Below are 26,394 nucleotides of genomic sequence, written 5' to 3' on the forward strand. Positions count from 1 at the left end.
CAAAAATAAATAAACGTTGAAAAAAAATAAAAAAAAAATGTTTTTAATTGATTTAAAGGCAACAGGTGAACCAGCTAAACCGATGTTTCCTTTGATATTTGGCTGCCCCCTTTCTGCCAGTTGTTTACAAAAATTCATACACTTCCAAATGTAAGAGTTTATTTTTAATTTATAAAGACATGGCTTTGGTAATTATATTTGTAGAAATCAGATAATGCAAATAGTTATTAATGGATTTATATTTTTCTGAACATGTTCCCTATGTCCTAAACATTATAAAAGTCTCTAGGAGAGAATTTATCTTTGGCCCTATGAAGTCATGGTTCCTCTGTGTGCTTTCCATGACATCACAGTCTAAGTGACTTGCAGCTCATGCTATACCAAATGCCAAAGTCTGAGATAATAACGTGAGTGATAAGATGCTTCCTCTCCTTGCTTTCTTTCTGAAGGTGACAAACTCTGTCCTTTTCTTAAAGTTTGACTAGAGGTGGATATCTTTTTCTTCACTTTAATTTAAAAAAAAAATTTGTGTTTATTTTTAGAATAGATGGAGAGTGGGCTTTTAGGAGAACGAATTTACACTTATATACAAATGTTGCAAATTAATAAATATTTATAAATAGCTACTGAGTATTGAGTTATATATATGATATACACAAGCAGTTTGGCTGTGAATATATCAAATATATTGAACATAAATTAATTTTGAGATTTCACATATTTCTGACTCTTAAAAAATTTGTTTTGGCTTTAGAAAAAAATTGAAATATATATAAAGCCCAGAGCTAATTTTCAAGTGGGCTCTCTGCAGCCCAAGGTACTCCATCCAAGTGTTTCAGGGCATTTGGAGGTGTGATAGTCAATAGACACTTTAGGGCACAAGAACCCTGAGTTAGTGGGGCTTGTATTCCCTTTTTTCCAACCAGAGCAGTTCTGTTGTATGTAATAAGTATCTGCACAATACATTGTTCAAAGAAAGGGTTTCTCATCTAAGTTTGAATATCCACTTTCTACAAAAATAGCACTTTGATGAAATCTTATGTCATCAGAGGGCAGACTTCAGGGAACCATGAGTCCAGAATAGAAACAGGGAATAGATGTTCCACTTTATTTTTAAAAAGAATTTTATTTTTATTTATTTTTTAATGTTTATTTTTGAGAGACAGACACACAGCATGAGTGAGGGGAAGGGCAGAGAGAGAGAGGGAGACACAGAATCCAAAGCAGGCTCCAGGCTCTAAGCTGTCAGCACACAGCCTGATGCAGAGCTTGATCTCATGAACCATGAGATCATGACCTAAGTAGAAGTCAGAAGCTTAAGTGACTGAGCCACCCAGGAGCCCCTTAAAAAGAATTTTTTAATGTTTATTTATTTTTGAGAGAGAGAGAGAGAGAGAGAAAGAGAGAGAGAAAGAGAGAGAGAGAGAATGAGAGACTATGAGCAGGGGAGAGGCAGAGAGAGAGGGAGACACAGAATCTGAAGCAGGCTCCAGGTTCTGAGCTGTCAGCACAGAGCCTGACATGGGGATTGAACTCATGAACCGTGAGATCGTGACCTGAGCCAAAATTGGACATTTAACTGACTGAGACATCCAGGTGCCCCGTAGGTGTTCCATGTTATGTGAAATCTTATTTAATATGTTCAGAAAGGAAAGTAGGAAAACAAGTATTGCAATTAAGATAATAATATGCATGTACAGAATATGGTGAACATGGAATATTGTTAAAGATAATAAAAATAAAGATAAAATAAAAATAAAATAATATATAAATAATAAAATAATATATAAACAATAAATAAAAATAAAATTAAATTAAATTAAAGTAAATCATGCCACACAAGTTTTCCATTCAAGTTAATGCAAGTTATGATCATTTCATTTTATCAAAAAGGATAAATAGTTAGAACTATAAACATTGTATAATATAAATAGAAGTACTTATAATAGACTTAATGTCCAAAATTATAATTAAAAAAATCTGAAAACATATAAAATTATATCAAAATGTCAGATAATCTTTATTCTAAGTTTATTTATTTAGAGCTCATTCATTCATTTACTTTTTCATTATATCACTCATTTACTTTTCCAATATATATTTACTGAAAATTGATGGAAATACAATAAAGAAAGTAAAGTTATGGTCCCTACCCCCAAGAAAATCCATCTACTAGGGCTGAGAACAAAAACTTAAGGGGCTCCTGGGTGGCTCAGTCAGTTAAGCGTCCGAGTCTCGATTTTGGCTCAGTTCATGATCTCATGGTTTATGAGACCGAGCACCACATCGCCTGCTTGGGATTCTCTCTCTTCTCTCTCTCTGCTCTTACCCTTCCTAGCATGCGCAGACTCTCTCTCAACATAAATTAAAAAAAAAACAAACTTAAAAAATAAGTAGTTTATAGCAAATGAGTTCCAGAAACAATGCATCAGACATTCTGAAATTGAATGATGGCTGAGGGCTGGCACAGCTGGGGCAGGCTTCATGATGGAAGAGAGGCTTGAGCTGCTACTTGTAGGAAGGACAGGACTTTGTAAATTGGGGTGAAGGGAAAGAGTTGGTAGGCAGAGGGATTGCTGTGATCAAGGAATACAGTGTGACTATCTTTCCCAAGAGGTTGAAGGTTTGCCAAGGGAAATAATGGGAGAATTGATTAGAGAAGTTTAGGGTAAGAGGATAAAGGGACCTGATTTTTGAAGCCAGAGTTTTCAACACTTTAAGGTGAAGTTAGGGTGACAATGTGTATTCCCTTTAGGGTGCCTATTGCAGTCTCTAAAAGAGATACTCCTACTCTCCTCTCTCAGTCTGTTTGGTCTGTTATAACAGAATACCATAGATGGGAAGACTTATAGACAACAGACATTTCTTTCTCATAGTTCTGGAGGCTGGGAAGTCTGAGATCAAGGCATTAGCAGATTTGGTTTCTGGTGAGAGGCTGCGTCATGGTTCACAGATGGCAGTCTTGTCACTGTATCCTCACAAGGCTGAGATAGGATGGGGTAGAGAGCTTTGTTAGGTTTCTTATAAGACTCCAAAGACTCACTTCCAAAAAGCATCATATGGGGTGTTAAAACTTCAACATATGAATTTTGGGGGACACAAACATTCAGTCTGTAGTGGCTTCCACCCTGTGATTCTGGTTTTCCCCCTTTCCCTTTCTGCCCAGGTGAGAATGTATGTTATGTAATGAGGGACATCATTGTTTGGTATGTGCTGCACACGTGAATCTTACGGAGTTGAGGATAAGGAGGTTTGCTGTAGGGAATAGGAAATCAGTGAGAGCTTTTGAACATCTGGGTAATATGTACAAAGAAGAGAGTATTGGCTATTGGTATGTTAGATTTGGTGGGAGAGATGGAAGGCAAGGACATGTTAAGTGCTGACTACAATTTAAGAATTGAGGAGGCAAAATAAATAAATAAATAACACTTGGTATCTGAATGTTTGATAGCAGGGAAGATGGAAGCCAGAAAAAGAAAAGTGGACCCGGGACCTATATTAAGCATAACCTCCCTTTTAAACGTATTTTTTTTATTATTTTACAGACAATAAAATCTGGAGATATTTAATAGAAATCCAAGCAATATAGGATTTAAGTGGAAAAGTTGGGCTCTGAATTTAAGTCTGACCTTAAATTCTGCTTTAATGTGCAATGGTTTTAATTTGGGGTTTCTAAGACTCTAAAAGAAAAAGGGACAAACGGAATGGTTTTAGGGATACGATGAGTTTTTGAGGTTTGATGTACTGGTAGGTTGTTCAGCAAGCATCTAGAAAAGTAGCATTTGGCTTTAGAGAGTGGTGGGGCATTAATTGTTTGCATAGATGAGAAGAGAGAGAGGATCAAGTTTTAACTGACAATAACATGTCCAGGTTAGAATGAAATGGGACCAGGTATGGAAAAGTTAGGGAAAGAGTAGAAAGTTATAAGGAGAAATAGGAAGTGTAGCATCACCAAAACAAGAAAAACACTTGAATTGAGGAAAAGATTGTCAAAGCTGTTGAATATTGCAGATGTCATAGAGACAGACCTTCACTTGGCAATTAGGAGAAAAGGAGTTGCAGTCAGTGGTTTCAGAAGAGGATTTACCCAGGAGCAAGTGTGTAATGAATTAAAAGACAAGCTGGTGAACTTAGGGAAAGAGATCATCTACTGAAGTCTGTAGACCCTTATTTTGAGATCTTAAAAAAAAGAGAAGAATGTGAATGCAATTAGTGCATGGTATCCAGAAGAAGGAGCAAGGTCTAGAGAAGGTTTTTTGATAGGGCAAACTGGGCATTTTTATAAATTGATAAGGAAAGAGCCAGTTTAAAGGTAGAATATTGAAATGCAAATGAAGGAAGGAAAATGATTTTTCTTTCTTAAAGAAACCAAGTTTTTAATTTGAAGAACAATAACAACAGTAAATAATATCTATAGTCAACCATTAGTTAAATAGAATAAGCTAAAGGCCCTTCTTAAGCCCTCCAACTACAAACGCCTTTCCTCCTCCATCTTCCCTGTTAATAGTTTGGCACAAATGTTTTCCAGCTTCCTTCCTTCCTCCTTTCCTTCCTTCCTTCCTTCCTGGCTTCTCTCTCTTTTTTTTTTTTTTAAAGTTTATTATTTTGAGAAAGAGTGTGAGTGGGGGAGGGGCAGAGAGAGTGGGAGAGAGAGAATCCCAAGTAGGCCCCACACTCAGTGCAGAGCCCAACTCTGGGCTCGATCCCACATACCATGAGATCATGACCTGAGCCGGAACCAAGAGTCAGATGCTCAATTGACAGAACCACACAGGTGCCCCACTTCTTTTATTTAATAAGCATTCCTCCCCACCCCTTTGCATATGTATTCAAATATGCTTTTTAGTGGCACCTAGGGGGTACATGTGCACTCTCTCTCTCAAAATAAATGAATAAATGTTAAAAAAACAAATATACTTTAAAAAAATAAAATGATGCCATATATATTTTTTCAAATTGCTACTTTCAGTATGTCGATCATGAAGACTTTTCTAGATCAACACACACACACACCAAATATAGCTCATGCTTTTTAACAGGTGCATAATGTTCTTTTGTTTGGACAGATCATAATTTATATTTATAAATATAATACATATTATAATATTTATATTACTCAGAAATCCTTCATTTATAAACCCTTCTTGGAATCTTCATTCTAAAAAGGGGTTTTGTGAGCATGTTGGGCTGAAGCCCCTGAAGATATCTTCACTCTAATCTCTGGAATCTATGAATGTTACCTTACATAGTAAAAGGTGCTTTGCAGATAGGACTATTGACTTACTCAGCACAGTTGGCTATTGAAATGAGAAGATTATCCTGGATTATCTCAGTGGGCCCTAAATATAATCACAAATGTCCTTATAAGAGGAAGGGACAGGGAAAGTTTACTACATAAGTTCATGTGATGACAGAAACAGAGAGAAACAGTGCCAAAGAAAAGATGCTGTACCACTAGCTTTGAAGGGGGAAGGAGCTACAAGCCTGAGGAAATGGATTTTCCCCTGAAGCCTCCAGAAGAAACCAGTCTTACTGACACCTTGATTTTGGCCCCTTTAAGACTCATTTCAAGTTTCTGCCCTCAGGACTATACAAGATAAATTTGTGTTGGTTTAAACTGCCAAATTTGTTGTAATGTAGTATGACCTCATCTGAACTTGGTTGCATCTACGGACCTTATTTCCAAATAAGGTAACATATGTATTGGAGGTTAGACCTTGAACATACCTTTTTGAGGGATGCAATTCAACCCACACACCTGTTAAAAAAAAAAAAAGTCAATTGGTTTTAAGTTTGATTTCTGGGAACTTGCCAGAAACTAAGTAATGCTGGAATTGTTATTGCCTCATTCAAATTACAACATTCTTGCTGGATTTGGGATTTCAGGAAATCCCAGAGGAAAGAGGGAGAGAAGATGGGTGGGGATTTAGAGGATAACGAGTTTGTTATGGACCAGAGAGCATCTCAGAATATATACATGCTGCATATCATTTTTATAAAGTTAGTGAACAAAACAACCTATAGAAGTGAATATGCGTAACCTATATTTGAAGACTGTAAAAAAAGGCAGCAAAGTAGGAGGAGGACGGAAGAGATGGGACAGTGAGGAGCACACAGGATTCTCCAGTGTTATTAGCCTACACTGTTCAATATCTTTTGTATGTACATAAAACAATGTATGCGTTACGCTTAATGTAAAATTGTGCCTTTATAACATTTTTAAAAAATGGCATAGAGATGGTAGGAAATATACTTTGAGAACGCAACTCATATACTCATATACCAAGCCTGAAATCAACACTGGAAAGCGGCACCGTTACTTCGTGAAGGTAATTTTTTCAGGTGTTACTTGGAAAAGCTGACAGATGACAGAGTGCTGGGTAAACTCACTCTAATTATGAAACCGTGAGTAAAAGAACATGTGCTTCCATGAAACTTAAGCACCAACAGTTCAGGAGGCGTACAGCGTTAGCAAAAACCATTGCCGGAACCATCGTTTTCACCATAGTTCATCCCATTTCCTGCGAAATTCTTCTCGAAAACGCAGACTGCGAAAAGACGTTTGCCCGATTCCAAAATGACTGCTGCGGCGCCCACAATAAAAGTATAGCGCAAGACCGGAAGTTACGCAACCTCATAAGGCAGCGCGCCCTTACCCGTGAGAGAGTTTCCGCCATTTTTGAAAATCGGGAAGGTCCGGGGCCAAGTGTGGTTGCAGCTGCGATGGCAACCTTTGCCGTGGAACCCCAGGCGCCCTCGTTGGGTGAGTGAAAAACTGCTTTTCCTCGCTGGCACTGCGATCCACGCCGTAGGACTAGGAGCAAGCAAGACTGAAAGCCAGTAGTCATCAGGCTCTTTGCTAGTTTCAGTCGCGGGTACGAGCCCCTGGTTCACCCACAAGTTTTCAGTTGTCCCCCTGCTCAGGGCGTCATCACCCTGCCGCCAGCAAGGCGGCTCCGGGAAGCTGCGGGCCTGGGTAGGGCGTGGGAATGGCTGTCCAGTGGTGACTAAGCCGTTTTGTCCCCCAACACGGGGGCCGCATTCGTTCTGCCCATACCTGAGACTCTCCGAGCGCCGAGGACGCGGTGCTGAGTTCCTGGATCCGGGGAGGCGTCGGTGTAAAGGAACGGATCCGCGTACACGTGGGTGGGCGGTGACCTGGAGTGTGGTTACAGCTCACCGTTCTTTGGTCAACTTGGGCTTTTAGTTTCTGTTGGATTCCTACCTGCCCTGGGCTTAGCAAAAGGAGTCTTATTAGTAGAAACTACGGTTGTGCGACGTTTAACCCCTTGATGGTAGCCATGGAGATACTGGCGTTAATAGGAAGCCGGGAGTTGGTACGATTTTCCCGCCTTTATCTTGGGGAAGTGACTTTGTAGGAGGTCTTTTTCTCTAATCAGCTACGTAATGAGTTTTTTAAAAATTCATTCCCATTGTTTAACGGAGAGCCTTGCTGAAAGTGTTGTTCAAAAAAAAAAAAATCTATCAAGTTAACAGGATGTAGATTTCCTTTTTGTTGGCTGAGTTTCGGCACTTGGGAGAACCGTCAAAATTTTTAGCAGAAAATTGCTATCATAGAGACGCATATGAAAATTAGTTTACAACTTTGAGTTTGGAAAAGAAAGCAAGCGCGATATTTGTAGAACGAGGTTTTTTGTTTTTTGTTTTTTTACATTTGAAGGGTGTAATTGTGCTTGCTATGCTTTGTGCAAAATTTTTTTTTGGGAATGGAGTTAACTTGGACTGTTTTAGAATTAGTCATAAAAAACTAAATGCATAACGTCCGTGCAGGTATTCTGCTACCTTTAAACTTAAGTACAGATGTTTGTCTAGGTATTTATGTTTTGTATTATTTTAGAGAACAGGAAATCATTTCCAGTCCCAAAGTTTTCTATTCAACAAAAACATTTTGGAGTGCATATTTCTTGGGGTTGTAAATGTGAATAAACCCGTCTCTGTTTATTGTGAATAAACCCGTCTCTGTTTATTGCCTCATCAGAAATCTGACATTTGCTGATATTAATTGTTCAAGTTCATATATTGCAGGTGAAGAATAAATAATTTTCCCAGCACCTAATGCTATATGAAAATCAAGGATTATTTCAGCAAACAGTGCTAGCTGAATTAAGACCTAGTATTTAACAGATTTTAGGTGTGCAGACTGAAGTCGAATTTAAGACTTGCATGATGATTGTTCTAGCTCTCTAAGTGAAATTTAGCCTAAGGGGTGATAAGTGACAGGCGGATTAAGACCTCTCTGTGCTCTCCTCACTCTGGTGTTTAGTGTTACCACAATATATATACAGATATATCAGAACTTTTCTTAATTCTTCTTACAATGCCATATATGTTTTTTTTTTTTCCTTTGGGGGGATGGGAGAATGAGGTAGTTGGTGGTACCTAAAACTTTGTATTTACTACTATAAGTTTCTAAATATCTTTTCAGAATTTGCTTTTGTTTAGGCTTTTGGTGTGTATATTCTTTGGAAATATGTACTAGCAACGTAGTAACAGCACTTTAAAACAATTACAATATAGTTATGGTTCTTCATACCTTATTTCAGTATTTGCTTCATTTTTTCCCCCTGACTTTGCCTTTTTCCTCTTTTATACACTTGCCTTGGCATTATTAATACCTAAGTCTACTATAATGAGGAAGGATAAATAATTGACACCATTTGGATAGCAAGAAACAAATTCTTGAGACTGCTTAGAACTTAAGGAATAGTTAACCATGTAAATAATACATCAAACGTTTGGCCTTTCTGAGTGCAGTGAATCACGTTCAGTTTTGTTACATAGTTGAAAACTTAAATTTTAATAAGTAGAAATTGCAAATTCTACATTTATGCTTTAGTCACTCAGTTTTTGCTATCCTAGGATACCCTTAGAATAATAAGGGTTGAGCACTTACTGATATTAGATACTGGGTCAAGTGCTTAATTTGCTGTAATTCTAATCAAAGCTCTGTGAGTGGATGCTGTGATTATGCCCATTTTGCCAAGAGATACGAACCCAGGTCTCTGAGTCTAGGGCCCATTTTTTTTCATACTGTGCTAATTTGCTCTGAAATTAGAGTAGGTTATAGCTTCCTTTTCATAATGGGAATAATAATACCTATTCTGTAAATTGTGAAAATTAATTTTAAATTGATGATTGTGAAGTATCATCTGTCTTTAAATTGGTTTTATGTTAGGGAGATTTTTATTGATTATTCCTAACTTTAAAATGATTTTTAAAAATGATCCAAAAATAAAGTTTCCAAATCTTTCAATGTTTCTTAGTTTCTAATCATCACTATTATTTCATGTGTGCTCTATGTGCTCTAATGTATGCATGATTACACTTTTATCGCAATAATGGTTTATAGTTCTTGTTTATGGAAAAGAAAAAAATGGAACATATAGCAAGCTACACCCGTTGTATTTGATTTGCTAAAACTTCGTGTAACTAGTGCACCCACTCTTTCCTTGTTTTTGGTTGTTGCATAGGTAGAAGCTGACCCAGAAGTAGAAAGAAGTTATTCTGTATGCATTAAGAATTTTTTAAAGATAATACAAAAATTTTCCATTTAAAACTAAATGTTAATTCTCTTTTTGAAAAATGTTTATTTATTTATTTTTGAGAGAGAGTGGGAGAGGGTGCGAATACCAGCAGGGGAGGGGCAGATAGACGAAAAGAAACCCAAGCTGACTCCCTGCTGTCAGCGCAGAGCCTGATGGGAGGCTCAAACTCATGAACTTGAGCCAAAATTGAGTGGGCTGCTTAACCAGCTGAGCCATCCAGGCATCCCAATAAAAGTGGATTCTTAAATCTGTGAAATAATATAAACAGGAACAGGGGTGCCTGGATGGCTAAATTGATTGAGCAGTTCGCGTCATAATCTCACAGTTGTGAATTCGAGCCCCGTGTTGGGCTCTGTGCGGAGCTTGCCTAGGATTCTCTCCTCTCTTTCTGCCCATCCCCCCCCCCCCCCCCCCCCCCCGCTGCTCTCTCTCTCAAAATAAATAAATACACTTAAAAAAAATGAACTAGGACAATTGTAAGATTAGTATTGTTAATAAAAATACTTTTACATTTTTATAAAAATAATTTTTATTGGTTTTTAAAATCTCAACTTTGCTTCTGTAATATGTAAGTTTTGATTAAAGTCTCAAAATTTTTTATGCTAGCTTCTTACATCTTTTTGTTAGATATTGTAACATTAAAGTCCTTTGTTTTACTTTATTTTTTGATTAATTTAGGATCTGAACCAATGATGCTAGGTTCACCCACATCTCCAAAACCAGGGGTTAATGCCCAGTTCTTACCTGGATTTTTAATGGGAGATTTGCCAGCTCCAGTGACTCCACAACCTCGATCTGTCAGTGGCCCTTCAGTGGGAGTAATGGAAATGAGATCACCTTTACTTGCAGGTGGGTAAATGCTTGAAATGGTTTCTTACTACTATTAAACCATGTATTAGAATTTTAAAAAGAGTAATGATGCAGCATTCACCCTTATCAACACATTTATTAATTAAAACAAATAAGCAATGCCTCTATTTTTTATTTTTAGACTCTTGGAATAAAGGTATAAGTAGTATAAGCTACTGTAATTCTAAGAACCACTCATTAAAACTATGTATACTGTATTTCATCCGATCTAAGATGCCCTTGATTGTAAAACTCACCATTATTTTAAGTAGTACTAAGAAAGAAAAGCACTAAATATGATACAATGCCAAGATACTGTTTTTTATAAATTATCCATAGCAGAGATGTTAAAGTGTGGGGGAAGAAATATCATTTAACTTCAACTGAATAACTTAATGCATTTAAATAGTTCATCTTAAATGTGATAATAGCAAATATTCAGTCAAAAGAAACTAAGTGAAGTGTAATCAACATACAGTGCTATATTAGTTTCAGCGTACAGCATATTCACTTGACAGTTCTGTATATTACCCAGTGCTCACCATGACAAGTATAGTCAGTCACCATCTGTCTCCATACAACGTTATGACAATATTGTTGACTGTATTTCCTATGCTGTACTTTCATCTCTGTGGCTTATTTATAAATAAATAACTGTAAGTTTGTACCTCTTAATGCCCCTTGTCTATTTTGCCCATCTTCCCACTCACCTCCCTGTGGCAGCCACCAGCCCTCTGTATTCAAGAGTCTGGTTTGTTTTGTTTTTTGTCTGACTTCACTTACCACCCTCTAGGACCTTGATAGATGAATGGATAAAGAAAATGTGATATATATATGTGTATATATATATACACATACACACACACACATATATACATATGTATGTATGTATATATATATAAATAAAATGGAATGATGGAATGTTAGCCATAAAAAAGAATGAGATCTTGCCATTTGTGGTATAAGAAATGTAATTTGAAATATGTAGATATAAATTCTACTTCTAGTCATAGTGAATTAAGATTCTCAGCATGTTTAGTGGAAAGATTTATTCTACAAACTATGGGGAAGTTTTTTACACAGAATTTGCAGTTATCAGCACAAAATATTATCTAAATGCAACACATATCTTACAAGACTCCTTTAGCAAAGAAATATTTTAAAAGATAACTTTGGGGGCGCCTGGATGGCTCAATCAGTTAAGCGTCCAGCTTTAGCTCAGGTCGTGGTCTTGCAGTCCGTGAGTTTGACCCACGTTGGACTCTGCTGACAGCTCAGGGCCTGGAGCCTGCTTCAGATTCTCTGTCTCCCTCTCTGTCCCACCCCCACTCTCACTCTGTCTCTCTCTTGCTCAAAAATAAATAAACATTAAAAAAAAGAGAGATAACTTTGAGGTTTTCACTATGAGTAGTGAGAATTAGCTACAGAAATGGTTGGATTCCAAATGTGAGCTGATATCCTTTTAATGTTTAAATGGAAAACTTCTTACTTTGTTCTTAAGGTATTATTTGGTTTAAAGTGGTTTATTATTTTAAGATTGATCAGGGACAATATAAATTATATTCATAATTGACTTATTGTTATTCTGGATAGGTTTTTGTTTTTTATACATTTGACTGTTGAACAACACAGGGGTTTGGTGTACTGACCCCCTGGACACTTGGAAATTCTAGTATGATTTTGACTCTCCCAAAACTTAACTAATAGTTTGTTTTTGACTGGAAGGTAGCCTTCCCAATAACATAAATAGTTGATAACTATATATGATATAGTTGATACACTGACATATAATTATATATGATATAGTTGATATACTGATAACATAAACATTTTGTATATGTATTATAAACTGTTCTTACAGCAAAGTAAGCTAGAAAAAGAAAATGTTACTAAGAAAGTCATAAGGAAAAGAAAATACATTTACAGTACTACACTGTAAAAAATCTGTGTATAGGTGGACCTACATGTGCAGTTCATACTTGTGTTTGTCAAGGGTCAAATATGTATTTCAAATGTGTTTTTATTGTAGTTACTATATATTGAGTACTTATAAGCCAGACAATACCCTAAGCATATTATATGTTTCATTTTTTCATCAGTCTTAAAGGTTAGGTAGTAGTATCCCTGTTTTTCAAAAGGAGAAAGTGAAGCTAAATGCAATAAAGAACTTCCTTAAGCCTACTTTTTTTTTCTTAACTTTTTTAAATTTTGTTTTTGAGAGAGAAAGAGAGAGACAGAGTGTGAGCGGGCAAAGGGTAGAGAGGGAGAGGGAGACACAATCTGAAGCAGGCTCCAGGCTCCGAGCTGTCAGCACAGAGCCCGATGCGGGGTTGAACTCAGGAACCGCAAGATCATGACCTGAGCCGAAGTCGGATGTGTAACCGACTGAGCCACCCAGGTGCCCCAAGCCTACTTGATAGTAAGTGACAGAGCAGGAGGTTAAAGCTCAGATTAGTTCTGTTTTATAGTCTATGCTCTAAACAGCTTATGATGTACTATCTAAGCTTAGACATTCAGTCATAACAGAGGGTCAGGTCTGTTTCACTATTTGGCATTGATGATTCTCTGATTTATAAAGGCATCTTTTTTTTTTTTTTAATATTAATTTTTGAGAGAGAGAGAGAAAGAATCCCAAGCATGCATCTTGCTATCAGTGCAGAGCCCATCCTGGGGCTTGAACTCACGAACCATGACCTGAGCTGAAATCAATAGTCAGATGGTTAGCTGACTGAGCCATCCAGGTGCCCCTTTAAAGACCTTCTTATGTCCCCAAAGTTGATTCTTTTCCTCTCTCTCTCTCTCTCTCTCTCTCTCTCTCTCTCTCTCTCTCTATATATATATATATATATATATATATATATATTATGTATTTCAATATATTTCTATTATGAGGAACATGAATGGGATCTCTTTAATTTTGACAAATTCCACATTAGGCGATTATATTCAAGTGTATTTAAACTGGAGCTGTTTACCTACTTTCAAGTGAGAAATACGATCAGATTTTGTATTGAAATGTTAAGGATTTGTAGAGAAAGCAAAAGCTACATGTGTTTACAAAAAACTAAAATTTCTGTTTTCTTATTCTGAAATTTTTTATTCACACAGTCTGTGAATCACCAGCTTTGGCGTAGCTGGAAGCTTGTTAGAAATTTAGTGTCAGGCTCCACCTCACATGTTCTGAATCAGAATCTGAATTTTAACAAGATGGACTCTTAAGTGTATTAAAGTTTGAGAAGCCCTAGGAAACAAGAGTTTAAGTTGATATTTTAAAGATACAAATGAAAAAGGGGCACCTGGGTGGCTCAGGCTCTGATCTTGTGGTTCATGGGATCGAGCCCTGCATTGGGCCCTGTGCTGACAGCACAGAGCCTGCTTGGGATTCTGTCTCTCTCTGCCCCTCCCCTGCTTGTGCACTCTCTCTTGCTCTCTCAAAATGTATAAATGAACATTTTTTTTAAATGTGTAAATGACAAAAAAATCTTATCAGAAAGGTGGAAGACTTGTTTTCTCACTTGACTGTTTTTTGTGCATTGTAGGTGGATCACCACCACAACCAGTTGTGCCAGCTCATAAAGATAAAAGTGGAGCCCCACCAGTTAGAAGTATGTATGATGATATTTCCAGTCCAGGACTTGGATCAACACCTTTAACTTCAAGAAGACAGGTAATGTACACACTCCCATTTGTGATCCACAGTAATTTCTTATTTTTATGTGGACACACAGTGAGGATCAGTAATTTGAAATGTTTTTCTGAGGTCTACTTTAGTGTAACTGTGTTGCACAGAATAACTATTAAGGACATTTATAATAAAATCTACTTACATTGTGTTTATCATGAAATGTTCTTAAAAAATATAATAGAACAGCCGATTGTTTTCGCATATTGGTGATTCTGTGGTGTATTATAGGTAGGTCTTATTTACTTGTCCCTGCCCTAAACCTAGCAATACACACATAGAAATGATTATGGTTTCAGTGATTCCAATTGTTTAAAAAATTCAGTATGCATAATTTTGTGAAGGAACAAATGAAGAGTTAGGGTTTCATCCAGGTGTAGGGTACTTTGTAATGATTTGAGATCTTTGTTTTAGGAATGGTTTTATTAATATAAGACAAATATCCTTTTAGAGCTATGTTCACTGTTTACTTATTTTACTGAAAACGCAGCCTCCCATATTTATGAGCTGATGGTTTAGTTTGTTCCAGGTGCAGGTGTTCTGATGGTGATGTTTAATTTTGGTTGGTGTGGGTGTAGGCGTTCTGATGGAGTTATTTTCAGTCATAGATTATGCAAGGTAGAGATCCTGTGTTTTGATGGGACTGATAGCTATAAAAGAAAATGATACTTTTGAAGTACCTCTGGTATACAGGTCTGATCTTAAAACTTCCTGTTTTATGTATTTTTTTCACTTCTTCCTCATGGCAAATTTGTGAATTAGTTGTTATGAGCTTCATTTTATCATTGAGGACACTAGGGCACAAAAAGCTTAAATAATTTGTCAAGAGTAAGGCAACTAGTCTAGTGGAGCCAAACTTTAAACCCAGGCAGTCTTCAATCTAGAGCCAACGTTTGTAACAGCCATGCTGTCCTGACACTACTATAGTAACTCTGGATGGTCAGTTTAAAGGTAGTATGGATTTTTCTTTTAAGTAGGAAGGTTAGTAGCTTATATCGTCACAAATATTCTATCACTATTGTGCTTCAGCAGGACATACAGTTACATACAGTGTGTCAGTTAAACTGATAAGTTGTTTGTATAAGGATATTTCTGCAGTTTGGTTTGGTTTGCCTTTCCCTGAATCAAATACAGCATAGTTGCTAGAAAGTTTAAGAATGGTAGAAAGCATCTTCTAGTAAATTTTGACTATTTTTAGACTTGGTATGCCTAGCATAGTAGGCCTACTTGTCAAGCAAAGCAGAATTAATTCACTGTGTAAAACACATTACCTTCTCTCTCCATCACTTTTAGAACTGCCCTACTGTCCAATACAGTAGCCATTGGCCAAATGTGGCTATTGACACTTGAAATATGGCTAGTCCTATACATAATTGAGATACGCTGAAGTGTAAAATACACACTGGATTTTGAAGACTTAGAAAGAATGTGAGCTATCTCATTTAGTTTTTTATGGTGATTACATATTGAAAATGATGATAATTTGGACCTGCTAGAATAAATAAACTACTTATTTTTACTTTTTTAATGTGTCTCCTATAGAATTTAAAACTACTTATATTGCTTATGTTCTATTTGGACAATGGTATTCTAGCCAAATCAGAATATTCTGGCCTGGGATACTTTTCTAAAAGGTTGATATTAAATTTTATGTTTGGTTTGAGAATGACTGGCTTATAAATTTATGCTAGTTTTCATTACTTCTCTGATAACCAATGAAAACAAAGGTAGTTTACAGTTATTACTATGTTCAAAATGTTTAAAAGTCTTGTGTTATAATTTGTAGAGAATGTTTTTGATTTAAAAGTTGGTAAGAATGTTATTATTAGTTAAAAGCCCTCATTAGTTTTGCCCCAGGACTTTGCTTAGCCTCTCTCTAATCGTGAAAGAAAATGGCATTAAGAATTGAACAGTACATTTTGTATCTCTCTTAAAGTTATTTCAACATTTGGTTCTGGTTGCTAGATAATAGCTAGATTTTAGATTTCCTTAGTTTAATCAGAATCTGTTACCAAAAAATCTATTTCTGTATATTTACTTCTAGAGAAAGTCTGTTCTCATTCTTGATTAGATATTGCCTTTGTTTAATCTTTAATTTTCTCACATTTAAAGGAATTAGTATTGATAATTTTCTTGCTTTGTAACTTTCTACTAGTAGAGACAGAGGCATACTGTCTTTTTTATTATGTAGACTGATTTGTTTAAAAAAAAATTTTTTTTTAACATTTATTTATTTTTGAGACTGAGAGAGACAGAGCAGGAGCAGGGAAGGGGGCAGAGAGAGAGGGAGACACAGAATCCGAAGCAGGCTCCAGGCTCTGAACTGTCAGCACAGAGCCTGATGCAGGGCTCGAACCCACAAACCGTTAGATCATGACCTGAGCTGAAGTCAGAGGCTTAACCAACTGAGCCATCCAGGTGCCCCTATATAGACTGATTTGAATCTGTATTATTTCATGGTTTGTAAATGTCTGCTTAAAAATAGAATTCTGCCATCTTTCTGTTTTTCTGTGTGTTATTTCAAATATTGTGCTTTAGGAACTAAAAACAAATAACAAAGTTATTTTCTACTAAGAACAGTGTCTTTTTATTTAATGTAACTTCACTTTAAACAAAGAATATGCTAAAGGGTATAACATATTTTAGAATAATACTGCTCAACTTAAAGAAAAAAGTTGGAGTACTCTTAGATTGTGAACTAATTAGAGGCATCCTTAATACCTGGTAGACATGCAGTTGTCTATTGAATGAAACCTTTCAACACTTATTGTGTTTATGTTCTGGTTAGAACTTTGCGTTTTTACTCTAACACTTTATTCTATTTTCATGTAGCCAAACATTTCAGTAATGCAGAGTCCTCTTGTTGGAGTTATGACGACTACTCCTACTCCTGGAACAGGTAAAGGCCTTTTAACGTCAAAGACTATTCTGTCTTTTTTGAATGAGATAATATAAGACTTTGTTGATAATTGGCCAAAATTTTTTCTTTCATATTTCAAACTTGGAGACCTTGTCAAATGTTAATAACTTCATTCAGAAGGGAAATACTTTGTATATTGGATTTTTTTTTCCTGAACTTACAGTAGGTAGGATGTGATATTCTCAAAATATTAAGAGTTTAAAGAAAGTATGTACTTAGTAGTGTTTCCTCAGTTACTAAAAACTGTAATTTAAAAAAGAGGTGTTGCAGTTGGGAAGAAAAAGAATACAGAGTCTGAGCAATAAAGATGTTTTGAAAGCTTTTAATGTATAGCTATAAATCTAAATGTCATTGACTACAAACAGCCACTGATTATATGTAGTTTTTCTTTAAGATTAATGGTATTTTTATCACCATCAGCATCATTAGCACAACTCTTGTTACATATTCATATAATCTATCAAATGATCTCTCAGTAAATATATGAACACATAACCATATGTGCCAGGCCCCGGGAAACTGAACAAAATAGGTAATCCATACCTTTATCGAGTTTGCATTTATTTACAGAATTTACATTTATAAATTAAATAATTAAACTATAAAGTTTGTTAGAAGGTGATATATTTTATGGAGGAAAATTAAGCAGCAAAGAGGGGGAGTTAGCAGGTGAGGGCTTATAGGTTTAAATGGGGGGTAGTATATTAGTTTTCTCTTGCTGCTGTGACAAACTACTACAAACTTAAAAGTGGCGACAAACTACTACAAACTTAAAAGTGGCTTACACAACAGTTCTGGAGGTAAGAAATCTCAAATGGGTCTCAATGGACTAAAATCAATGCATTTGTAAAGCTGTGTTTAGTTTGTGGAAGCTCTAGGGGATAATCTGTTTTCTTGCCTTTTTCATCTTCTACCCACATTTCTTTGCTCGTGATCTCCTTTCTCCATCTTCAAAGCTAGCAACTTTGCATCTCTCTGATCATTTTTCTGTAGTCACATCTCCCCCTTCTCTCTTTTAAATACCCTTGTGAGTACAGTGGATCTGTCTGGATAATCCAGGATCATCTCCCTATTTTAAGGTGAGCTGGTTAGCAGCCTTAATTCCATCTGCAACCTTAATTCTCCTTTGTCATGTAACATAGCTTATTCCCAGGTTCCAGGGATAAGGACATGGGCATCTCTGGGGGCCATTATTCTGCTTCCTACAGAAAGGTAGAGGAAAAGTGACATTTACTCAGAAACCTAAACTAAGTAAGGGAGGGGTGCCTGGGTGGCTCAGTCGGTTAAAGCGTCCGACTTCGGCTCAGGTCATGATCTCACGGTTTGTGAGTTTGAGCCCCCCGTCGGGCTCTGTGCTGACAGCTCGGAGCCTGGAGCCTGCTTCGGATTCTGTGTCTCCCTCTCTCTGCCCCTCCCTTGTTCATGCTCTGTCTCTCTCTGTCTCAAAAATAAATAAAACGTTAAAAGGGCGCCTGGGTGGCTTGGTCGGTTAAGCGTCCGACTTCGGCTCAGGTCATGATCTCACGGTCCGTGAGTTCGAGCCCCGCGTCAGGCTCTGTGCTGACCACTCAGAGCCTGGAGCCTGTTTCGGATTCTGTGTCTCCCTCTCTCTCTGCCCCTCCCCTGTTCATTCTCTGTCTCTCTCTGTCTCAAAAATGAATAAACGTTAAAAAAAATTTTTTTTTTAAATGTTAAAAAAATTTTTTTAAAAAAGGGAGGTGGGGACAGTGTTCTAGAAAGAGAAAAACGTAGAGGCACTGAGGTGGCAGTGTGTCTTGGGTGTTCAAGGGGGCTGGTGTGAAATGGAGTGAGTGAGGGGTAGAATACTAGGAATTGAGGTCAGAAAGATAACGGGGGACCCATAGTACAGGGCCTTGTATGTCATGGAATCAACTGGTTTTTACCCAGAAAAGGCGGAAGACAAATAGGATGAGACTGCTGCTGTGGTGATTACAGACTTTTGGTTAAGGGGCGGGGTAGAAGCAAAACCAAAATAAGAGGCTACTACTGCATTAATCCAGTTGAGGGACAAAACAGGGTGGGAAGGAAGAGAAAGAGGAACAACAACAAAAAAGATGGGACAGAAAAGCCCAGCAAGACAGTAGATTTAAAAGGAACCAGATCAACCATTATATAAAATGAAATGTACTAAACACTGCAGATAAAAGACAGAGGTTATCAGAATTGTTAACAAAAGCAGTATCCAAAGACAAGTTGTTTTTTTTTTTTTCATCTTCTGAGTCCAGAGTTTTTCAAGCGTCTGAATCTTCACTGGTGGCAGTGGTTTAATAGTCAGTTACAGGTAGATTTCTGCTACCAGTTTGATCAAGGCTATTTAGGCTTTTTCTGTACATTCCTCAGATTTCTTCTATCCAGCCACTGCCTGGTTCCAAAGCCACTTCCACATTTTTAGGTATTTGTCACAGCAGCACCTGGCTTATAATCAGAATCTGTATTAATTTTTGTAAGTTTATTTATTTTGAGAGAGAGCACACACGAGCATGGGAGGGACAGAGAGAGAGGAAGAGAGAGAACAGCTCAGAGCTTGACTCTGGGGCTTGATCTCACAAACTATGAGATCATGACCTGAGCTGAAATCAAGAGTCTAACGCTTAACCGACTGAGCCTCTCAAGTACCTCATAATCTGTGTTAGTTTAAATTTGCTGCCTTAACAGATTATCACAAATTTAGTGGCTTAAAACAATACAAAACTTTTTTTTTTTTTTTTTTTCCAATTGTAAGTAATCTCTACAACTGTTGTGGAGCTTGAACTTGTAACTGTGAGATCAGGAATTTCATAGTCCACCGACTGAGCCAACCAGGCACCCACCCCTGTTTTTTCTTTTTAAAGATTTTAAAACAGTGTTCTGTTTCGTGAGGTTCTCTTCGTGAGGTTCTGGGTATTAATCCACTTTCAAGCTCATTCATGTCCGAATTTACTTCCATGTGGTTGTAGGATTGAGGTCCCTGTTTCTTTCCTAGCTGTTGCCTGGAGGTGTTTCTCGGCTTGTAGAGTCTGCCCTTATCCTTTGGCTTGTGACTCCCTTTCCATATTCAAAGACAGCAGTGGCAGATCAAGGTCTCTTTTATACTTTGAATCTCTCTGACCTCCCTCTTCTCTTGTATTTCTGACTTGACTTTCCTGCCATCTGCTGCTATTAAGGGCTCATTTGATGATATTGGGCCTACTGGAATAATCCAGGGTAATTCCTTATTTTAAGATCCAGCTAATTAATAACCTTCATTTTATCCAGCAGTACCTGGACTAGTGTACTAGTAATTCATTAGAATTACCAATGAATTAAACCAGGGGACAGAAACTTTGGGGGTATATCTTTAGATTTCTGTCTGCCACCTATACCATAGTGAACAATTTAGGTGTGTTACCTCAGTCTTAGTTACATATGTGAGGTGGAATGTTCTGGGGGAGTTCAGGTATTAACAGTCTTAATCTGATCATGCAAATAGGTAGATGACAATGTTTTGTTACTTGACTAGTTGCTACAATAGTGACTCTTCATTATTCAGTTGAGTCAGTTAAGTCATCCCAGGGACATTGAAAATGCAAAAACACAATGTTAAGTAATGTACTTCGTACTTTAAAGGTTCTCTTAGTTGTTTGAAAAGCATACATTATAATATTCTTATTGTTGTCAAGTAGAAGAGCACATGATTAAAGTTATTGAAACATCCTTTTGTTATTTTTCTCAAATAGTGTTAACTTCTGTGAGGTTCTTGTACTTTTAGAATTTTTTATGAAAATACAAGAACCATGGTAGGAAAATAATATGTATCGTAAATTGGCCACTGGGAGCCACTGCTGCTTCTACTTTGAGGTTAAGGAATTTATGTTTAGAAAGTCTTCATGTGGCATATGTGAAAAAGAATATTTTTGAAAAGATATGATGGGCATGAGGATCTATCGTGGGATCAATAATAAGCAAAAAAAAGGGGGAAAAGAAGTTGACTTGAGAAAATTGAAAGGAAAATGTAGACTTAAAACTTAGAGCTATTTTTTTTTTTAGCTCCTATAGTGTTAACCAAATGAAAATTTCTTGTATAATTTGTAAATTTTAACTTTCTGAGATAGACAACTTTTATAAAGAGATATCATGGGGTTTAGTGATGTTAGTGTGTTTATGCTTAGGTCTTTGTGTCCAATAAGGAGTTTTTTGTTTGTTTTAATTTTGTAAGTGATGTTAAAATCTTTTTAAAAATTTTATTTCTGGTGCAGGGAAACCTTGGTCATATGATAAAGTGAGAAATCTAGATTAGAGAATTTCAGAAACTGTTTTCAATCATGGCATATTATTGCCCTGAGTACGTTTGGCCTGTTTCCCTGTCCGCACCTCTCAGTTTTCTTCTGCTGCTATTTAAACATTCCTCTGTTTTTCACACTCTTTTAAATTTTTTCTTAATTTTTTTGAACTGCTTTCATGTATCTATCCGTTTTCTTCTCAAATGGTATACCACTTTTGTCTGCTGAATTAGAATCCTTATTTATGTTAGCATATTGTTAACGGACTAAGTGTGTTATTCAGACTATGGTACTTTCCAAGTGTTTTTGTTGATGCTAGGAGCTCAGAGTTCTGATAGTGTTCCCAGGAGAGGAGGAAGAGGACTAATTTATGTGTGAGGGACCTTTTCCTGACACTTCTTTTTCTGATCTGGGTTAGCTGCTCTTGCATGTGCTTCTGTACAGCTGTCTCTGCTTAGCTCGTATCTTTCTCCACTACTGGACTATGAACTCCTTCAGGACAGAGAATCTTTCTGTATTTTTCATTATTTACCCATCACAGAGCTGGTTATAAAGGGACCTCAGTAAACATTTGTTGACTGAATGGGTTGATGGATATAAACTGTAGTGAATTGAATAGTGGCCCTGAAATGGTATGTCCTTGTCTTAATCCCCAGAATCTATGACTCTTACTGTGTGGTTCAAATAAATAGTTAAGGTCTTGAGAGGAGGAACTCCCAAGGAAATCTTGAAAATTCAGGAGAGAGCAGAGTAGGGAGAAGGTAATCTTGATAATTACCTAGATGGTCCCTAAATTCAATCATTAGTGTCCTTAACAGGAAAGAGAGATTTGACACAGACCTCCAAAACATGCAGTGGATTAGGTGATGTGAAGACAGGCACAGATTGGAGTGTTGTCACCACAAGCCAATGAACACCAAAATATGCCAGCAGTAACCAGAAGCTAGAAGAGGCAAGCGATGGATTCTCTCTGAGTGCCTTTGGCACACATTTGGCCCTGATGAAAATTTGATCTTGGACTTCTGGCTGTGACAAGAACTGTGAGACAATAAATTTCTCTTGTTTTCAGCCACCCAGTTTGTGGTAATTTGTTAGAACAGACACAGGAAACCAGTATATATGTATATAACGTTTTGAGGTGATGACATCCCAATACCCAAAAGAGGATTGGAATATTTGTGTCCAACTTGACATGGCATAGTTTTAAAAAAAATTACAATTAGAGTAGTAAACACTAACCTTACTCTAGATTGCATTAGTTTCGGATGCTGCTGAAACAAATTATCGCAGATTTATGGCTTAAAACAACTCAAATTTGGGGTGCCTGGGTGGCTCAGTTGGTTAAGTGTCTGACTTTGGCTCAGGTCATGATCTCACGGTTCATGGGTTCAAGCCCCGCATCGGGCTCTGTGCTGACGGCTTGGAGCCAGGAGTCTGCTTCAGATTCTCTCTCTCCCTCTCTCTCTGCCCCTCCCCGCTCACTCTCTGTCTCACTCTGAAAGATAAATAAACATTAAAAAAATTTAAAATAAAAAACTCATTTATTACATTAAAATTCTGGAGGTCAGAAGTCTAATATTGTCAATGGGCTGAAATCAAGGCATCAATAGATCTGTGTACTTTTCTGGAGGTTCTAGGGGTTAATCTTTTTTTTTTTTTTTCGTCTCCTTTTTAGCTTTTAGAAGCTGTCCATATTTCTTGGCTCATGGTTCCCTACCATCTTCGAAGTCTGCACTAATCAGTTGGGCCTTTCTTCTACCACTCTTTCTTTCTCCATTTAAGGAATCTTGTGATTATGTTGGACCTACTAGGTTAATCCAGGTTATTATTAATTATTAATTATTATTATTATTAATCTAGGTTAATAATATTCTCATTTAAGATCAGGTGATTAGCAGTCTTAATTCCATGTACATCCTGTATTTCTTTTTACCATGTAATGTAACATGCTCACAGCTTCTGGATATTAGGATTTGGACATCTTTGGGAGACCATTTTCTGCCTAACATACTGATTTTTTAAAATTAGTCACCAAAATTTATTTAATCTCATGCCAGACTAACCATAGTACCATTGAATAGAGTCTAGCTTTGGTGGGGATAATATTTTCTATTTTAGTCAAAATAATAAAAGCAGATAGTTTTTAAAAATCAAACAGTACTAAAAAAAAAAAATCAAACAGTACTTAACTATGTACAATGAAATGCAGCATTCTTTAGCCTTATTCCTCCAGAACCAGTCCAGACCTTAGAGCTATTCCTTTTGGAATTTACTTTCATTTATCTAAATGAGATGCTATGTTAGTTTCAAATTACCACAAATTTAGTGGCCTAAAATAATTCAGATTTATTCTGTTGCAGTTTTGTAGAAGTCAGAAGTCCAGAATCAGTTTCCTTGGGCTAAAGTCAAAGCGTTGGTAGGACTAGTTTCTTCTGGAGGTTCTAAGGAGAATTCATTTTCTTTTTTTCTCCCAGCTTCTAGCAGTTACCTGTATTCTTTGGTTTGTGGCCCCTTTCATCTTCAAAGTGTATCTCTCCAATCTCTGTTTTCATCATCACATCACCTCTATGGAGTTAAAAAATCTTCCTCCCTCTCCCTTTTTTAAGGGCACTAGTGGATATATTGGGAGCCCACCTGAATAATCTTGGATAATCTTCCCATTTCAAGATTGTTAAGCACATCTGCAGAGTCCCTTTTGCCATATAAGTAAAATATTCACAGGTTCCAGGTATTAGGATATAGTCATGTTGGAGGTCCATATATTGTTGGAGTCCACCATATATGATTATGTGGCTAATCGATTGTCAGTTTTCAATGTTGGTATATTATCTTAAGGTAATTGGAGTTTATCTTACCTCCACATTATCTGAATATAATTATATCAGGCTTTATTCCTTTGTCAATGTTTGTTATGACTATATAAACACTTTTTTATGCTTAACCAAGTAGTATAATTTATCTTTTCTCTAAAATTTTTCTAAGTTAATAATTGTATTTTTTCCCATTTGTCTAATTTTCTCTGTGCCATCTACTCCTTTGATTTTAGGTAAATGTCGTTGCTAAGATACATATCTGAGCATTTCAAAAATGCTCAAAGATAGTTTCAAATAGTTTTTTGTTTCACTTTAAACTGAGAACTCTCTTTTAGCCTCTGTTTGGGCTGTTTCCTGTTTGAGCATGGTACACAGCTATCTTCCTAGGACTTGCCTTGGCAAGTTTCTGAGCTATTTGCTCATTTTTGTAGGGAACATATTTGAGTAGCTTTCTAAGCTTGTGAAGGAAATGAAATTTTAGACCTCATGTTGACTGAAATGCTTTTTTTTCCCCTCCCTCCCCTGTCTTCACACCAGATTGCTAGTTTGGCGGGTATTGTATTTTAGGTCAGAACTTTGGAGTCATCATTCCATTCTCTTTAAGCTTCTAGTGTTTTGTGGAAGTCATGTGTGGTAATGATTTCTTAGTCTTTGTATATGGCCTGGTTTCAAAAAATTTAAGATCTGTGGTTAGTATTCTCAATTGCACAACTGTGCTGTCGCGTGGGGCTTTTTCATTTGTTTCTCTGGGGAATTAATTGATCCTTTAAGTCAAGATACTTACCTACAGTTTGGGGAAATTTTCCTGTATTTGTTCAGTAATTGCTCTTCTTCTTTCTGTTTCCTACTTCTGGAATTCCTTTGGTTTGTGAGCACTGCAGAGATACTTTTTCTCCCTTACATTGTCTTTTGTATATGTATTCTACTTTCTGAGACATGTCTTCAGTCTCAGCTTCCAACTCTTGTAATAATTTATTTTATCATTTTTAATTACCAAAAACATTTTTGTTGTTGTAGATCTCTGAATGTCTTTAAAAACATAGTTTCCTTTTCTTGTTTCATGGGTAAAATGTCATTCCAGTGAGAATAATGTTGGTCTTTTTTATTCTTGCTCATATTGTCTTGTTTTTTAAGCTTTCTTGGTAGAGGCATATTTAATTGAGACACTAAAAAGCTCCTTGGAATCTGTGCATGTGTATGGATCAACATTGTCTGGAAAGTGGAAATTGGTGGCTTTTTTGTCTCTTACTGGACTTTCCTGTAAGAGGAATGGACCGTCAGTTAAATTTTTGCTGGGGAAATCTCTGATTTCAGCATATGTAGGTCTTTTTTTCTTTTAAGTTTTCTCAAAGAAGAATTCTTTATATTGAGCCTTAATGTCTGTGTAGGTGGTCTGAATTTAGAAAGGGGAGAAGTCTCCTTTTCAATATGCAGACTTTCACTTAATCAGTTTCCATACAGTTGTTCTCTGCTGTGATTAGACTCACTGGGTCCTGAGCCATTTACATTCCTTTTCCTCAGATATTAAGTCCTTGGTGTCATCGGGTCGAGTGGCTGAATGATAGTCATTTGGCTGCTTAAGATGAGGTAGGACCTATCCTCTCATTTCTTATTGTATACACTTTCAACTAGTTTTCTTTGATTTCAGCCAGCAGCCTCTTTCATACCTTCCATAGTTCCTGTGTTCTCAAAACCTGAGGCTTTCTAGAATGATTGTCATTGGGTGTCTGACAGGGATTAGAGGTGAATACAAGTGTTCAGTTCACCATGTTTGATTGGGTGTTGTTATACACTTTGTTCATTATGTTCTTGGGTACAATGAGTTTGTTAAATTGAAAAGTCTGAGGACACATTCCCTACAAGATTGCCCTCACTTCTGATGCCAGTTACAAATTTGGAGGTCCCCAAGCCTACCCTCACTTCAGACCAACTGGCTACAAATGCAGGGATTTCCAGCCCTACTCTAAGATTTGATAATTTACAGGAAAGACTCAGAACCCACTGAAAGTGCTATGTTTAAAGTTACAGTTTTATTAGAGCAAAACAGTATAAATTAGAGTGAAAGAAAGATGTATAGGGCAAAGTTTGGGAGAGTTCCAAATATGAAGCTCCCATGGCATGTTACCCTCTATGAGAAATAAGCCCGCTAACCCAAAGGAGGGACGTGAAGTGAGGCTTTAATCAAGATTCTTGCAAGAGTGGGTGTCTGATAGGCATGCTCCCTACAATTACAGCAGACAATGTATCTTCTCGTGTGTAAGTCCCTCCCCTGATTCCTCATTAGCTGAGTTACAGAGGTTACAGC

General features: G+C 36.8%; 1 protein-coding gene across 6 annotated transcripts in view; it reads left to right on the top strand.

The window, feature by feature from the left end:
- Positions 1–403: 403 nt before the first annotated feature.
- Positions 404–26,394, top strand: part of NUP35 (nucleoporin 35) — a 44,824-nt gene continuing 18,833 nt past the window's right edge. For 4 of the 6 annotated variants that reach the window (XM_045034108.1, XM_003990924.4, XR_006583395.1 and 1 more), the window contains exons 1-4: positions 6,626–6,763; positions 10,245–10,415; positions 13,955–14,082; positions 16,930–16,996. In XM_045034108.1, coding sequence (XP_044890043.1) covers positions 6,724–6,763; positions 10,245–10,415; positions 13,955–14,082; positions 16,930–16,996 — 406 coding nt within the window. In that variant the 5' untranslated portion in view covers positions 6,626–6,723. Of the gene's footprint in view, positions 450–6,625; positions 6,764–7,199; positions 7,338–10,244; positions 10,416–13,954; positions 14,083–16,929; positions 16,997–26,394 lie in introns of those variants that run through there. The other 2 variants (XM_045034110.1, XM_045034109.1) reach the window with 2 other exon arrangements.

Source organism: Felis catus, chromosome C1 (assembly GCF_018350175.1).
Source record: "Felis catus isolate Fca126 chromosome C1, F.catus_Fca126_mat1.0, whole genome shotgun sequence".
Lineage (NCBI taxonomy): Eukaryota > Metazoa > Chordata > Mammalia > Carnivora > Felidae > Felis > Felis catus.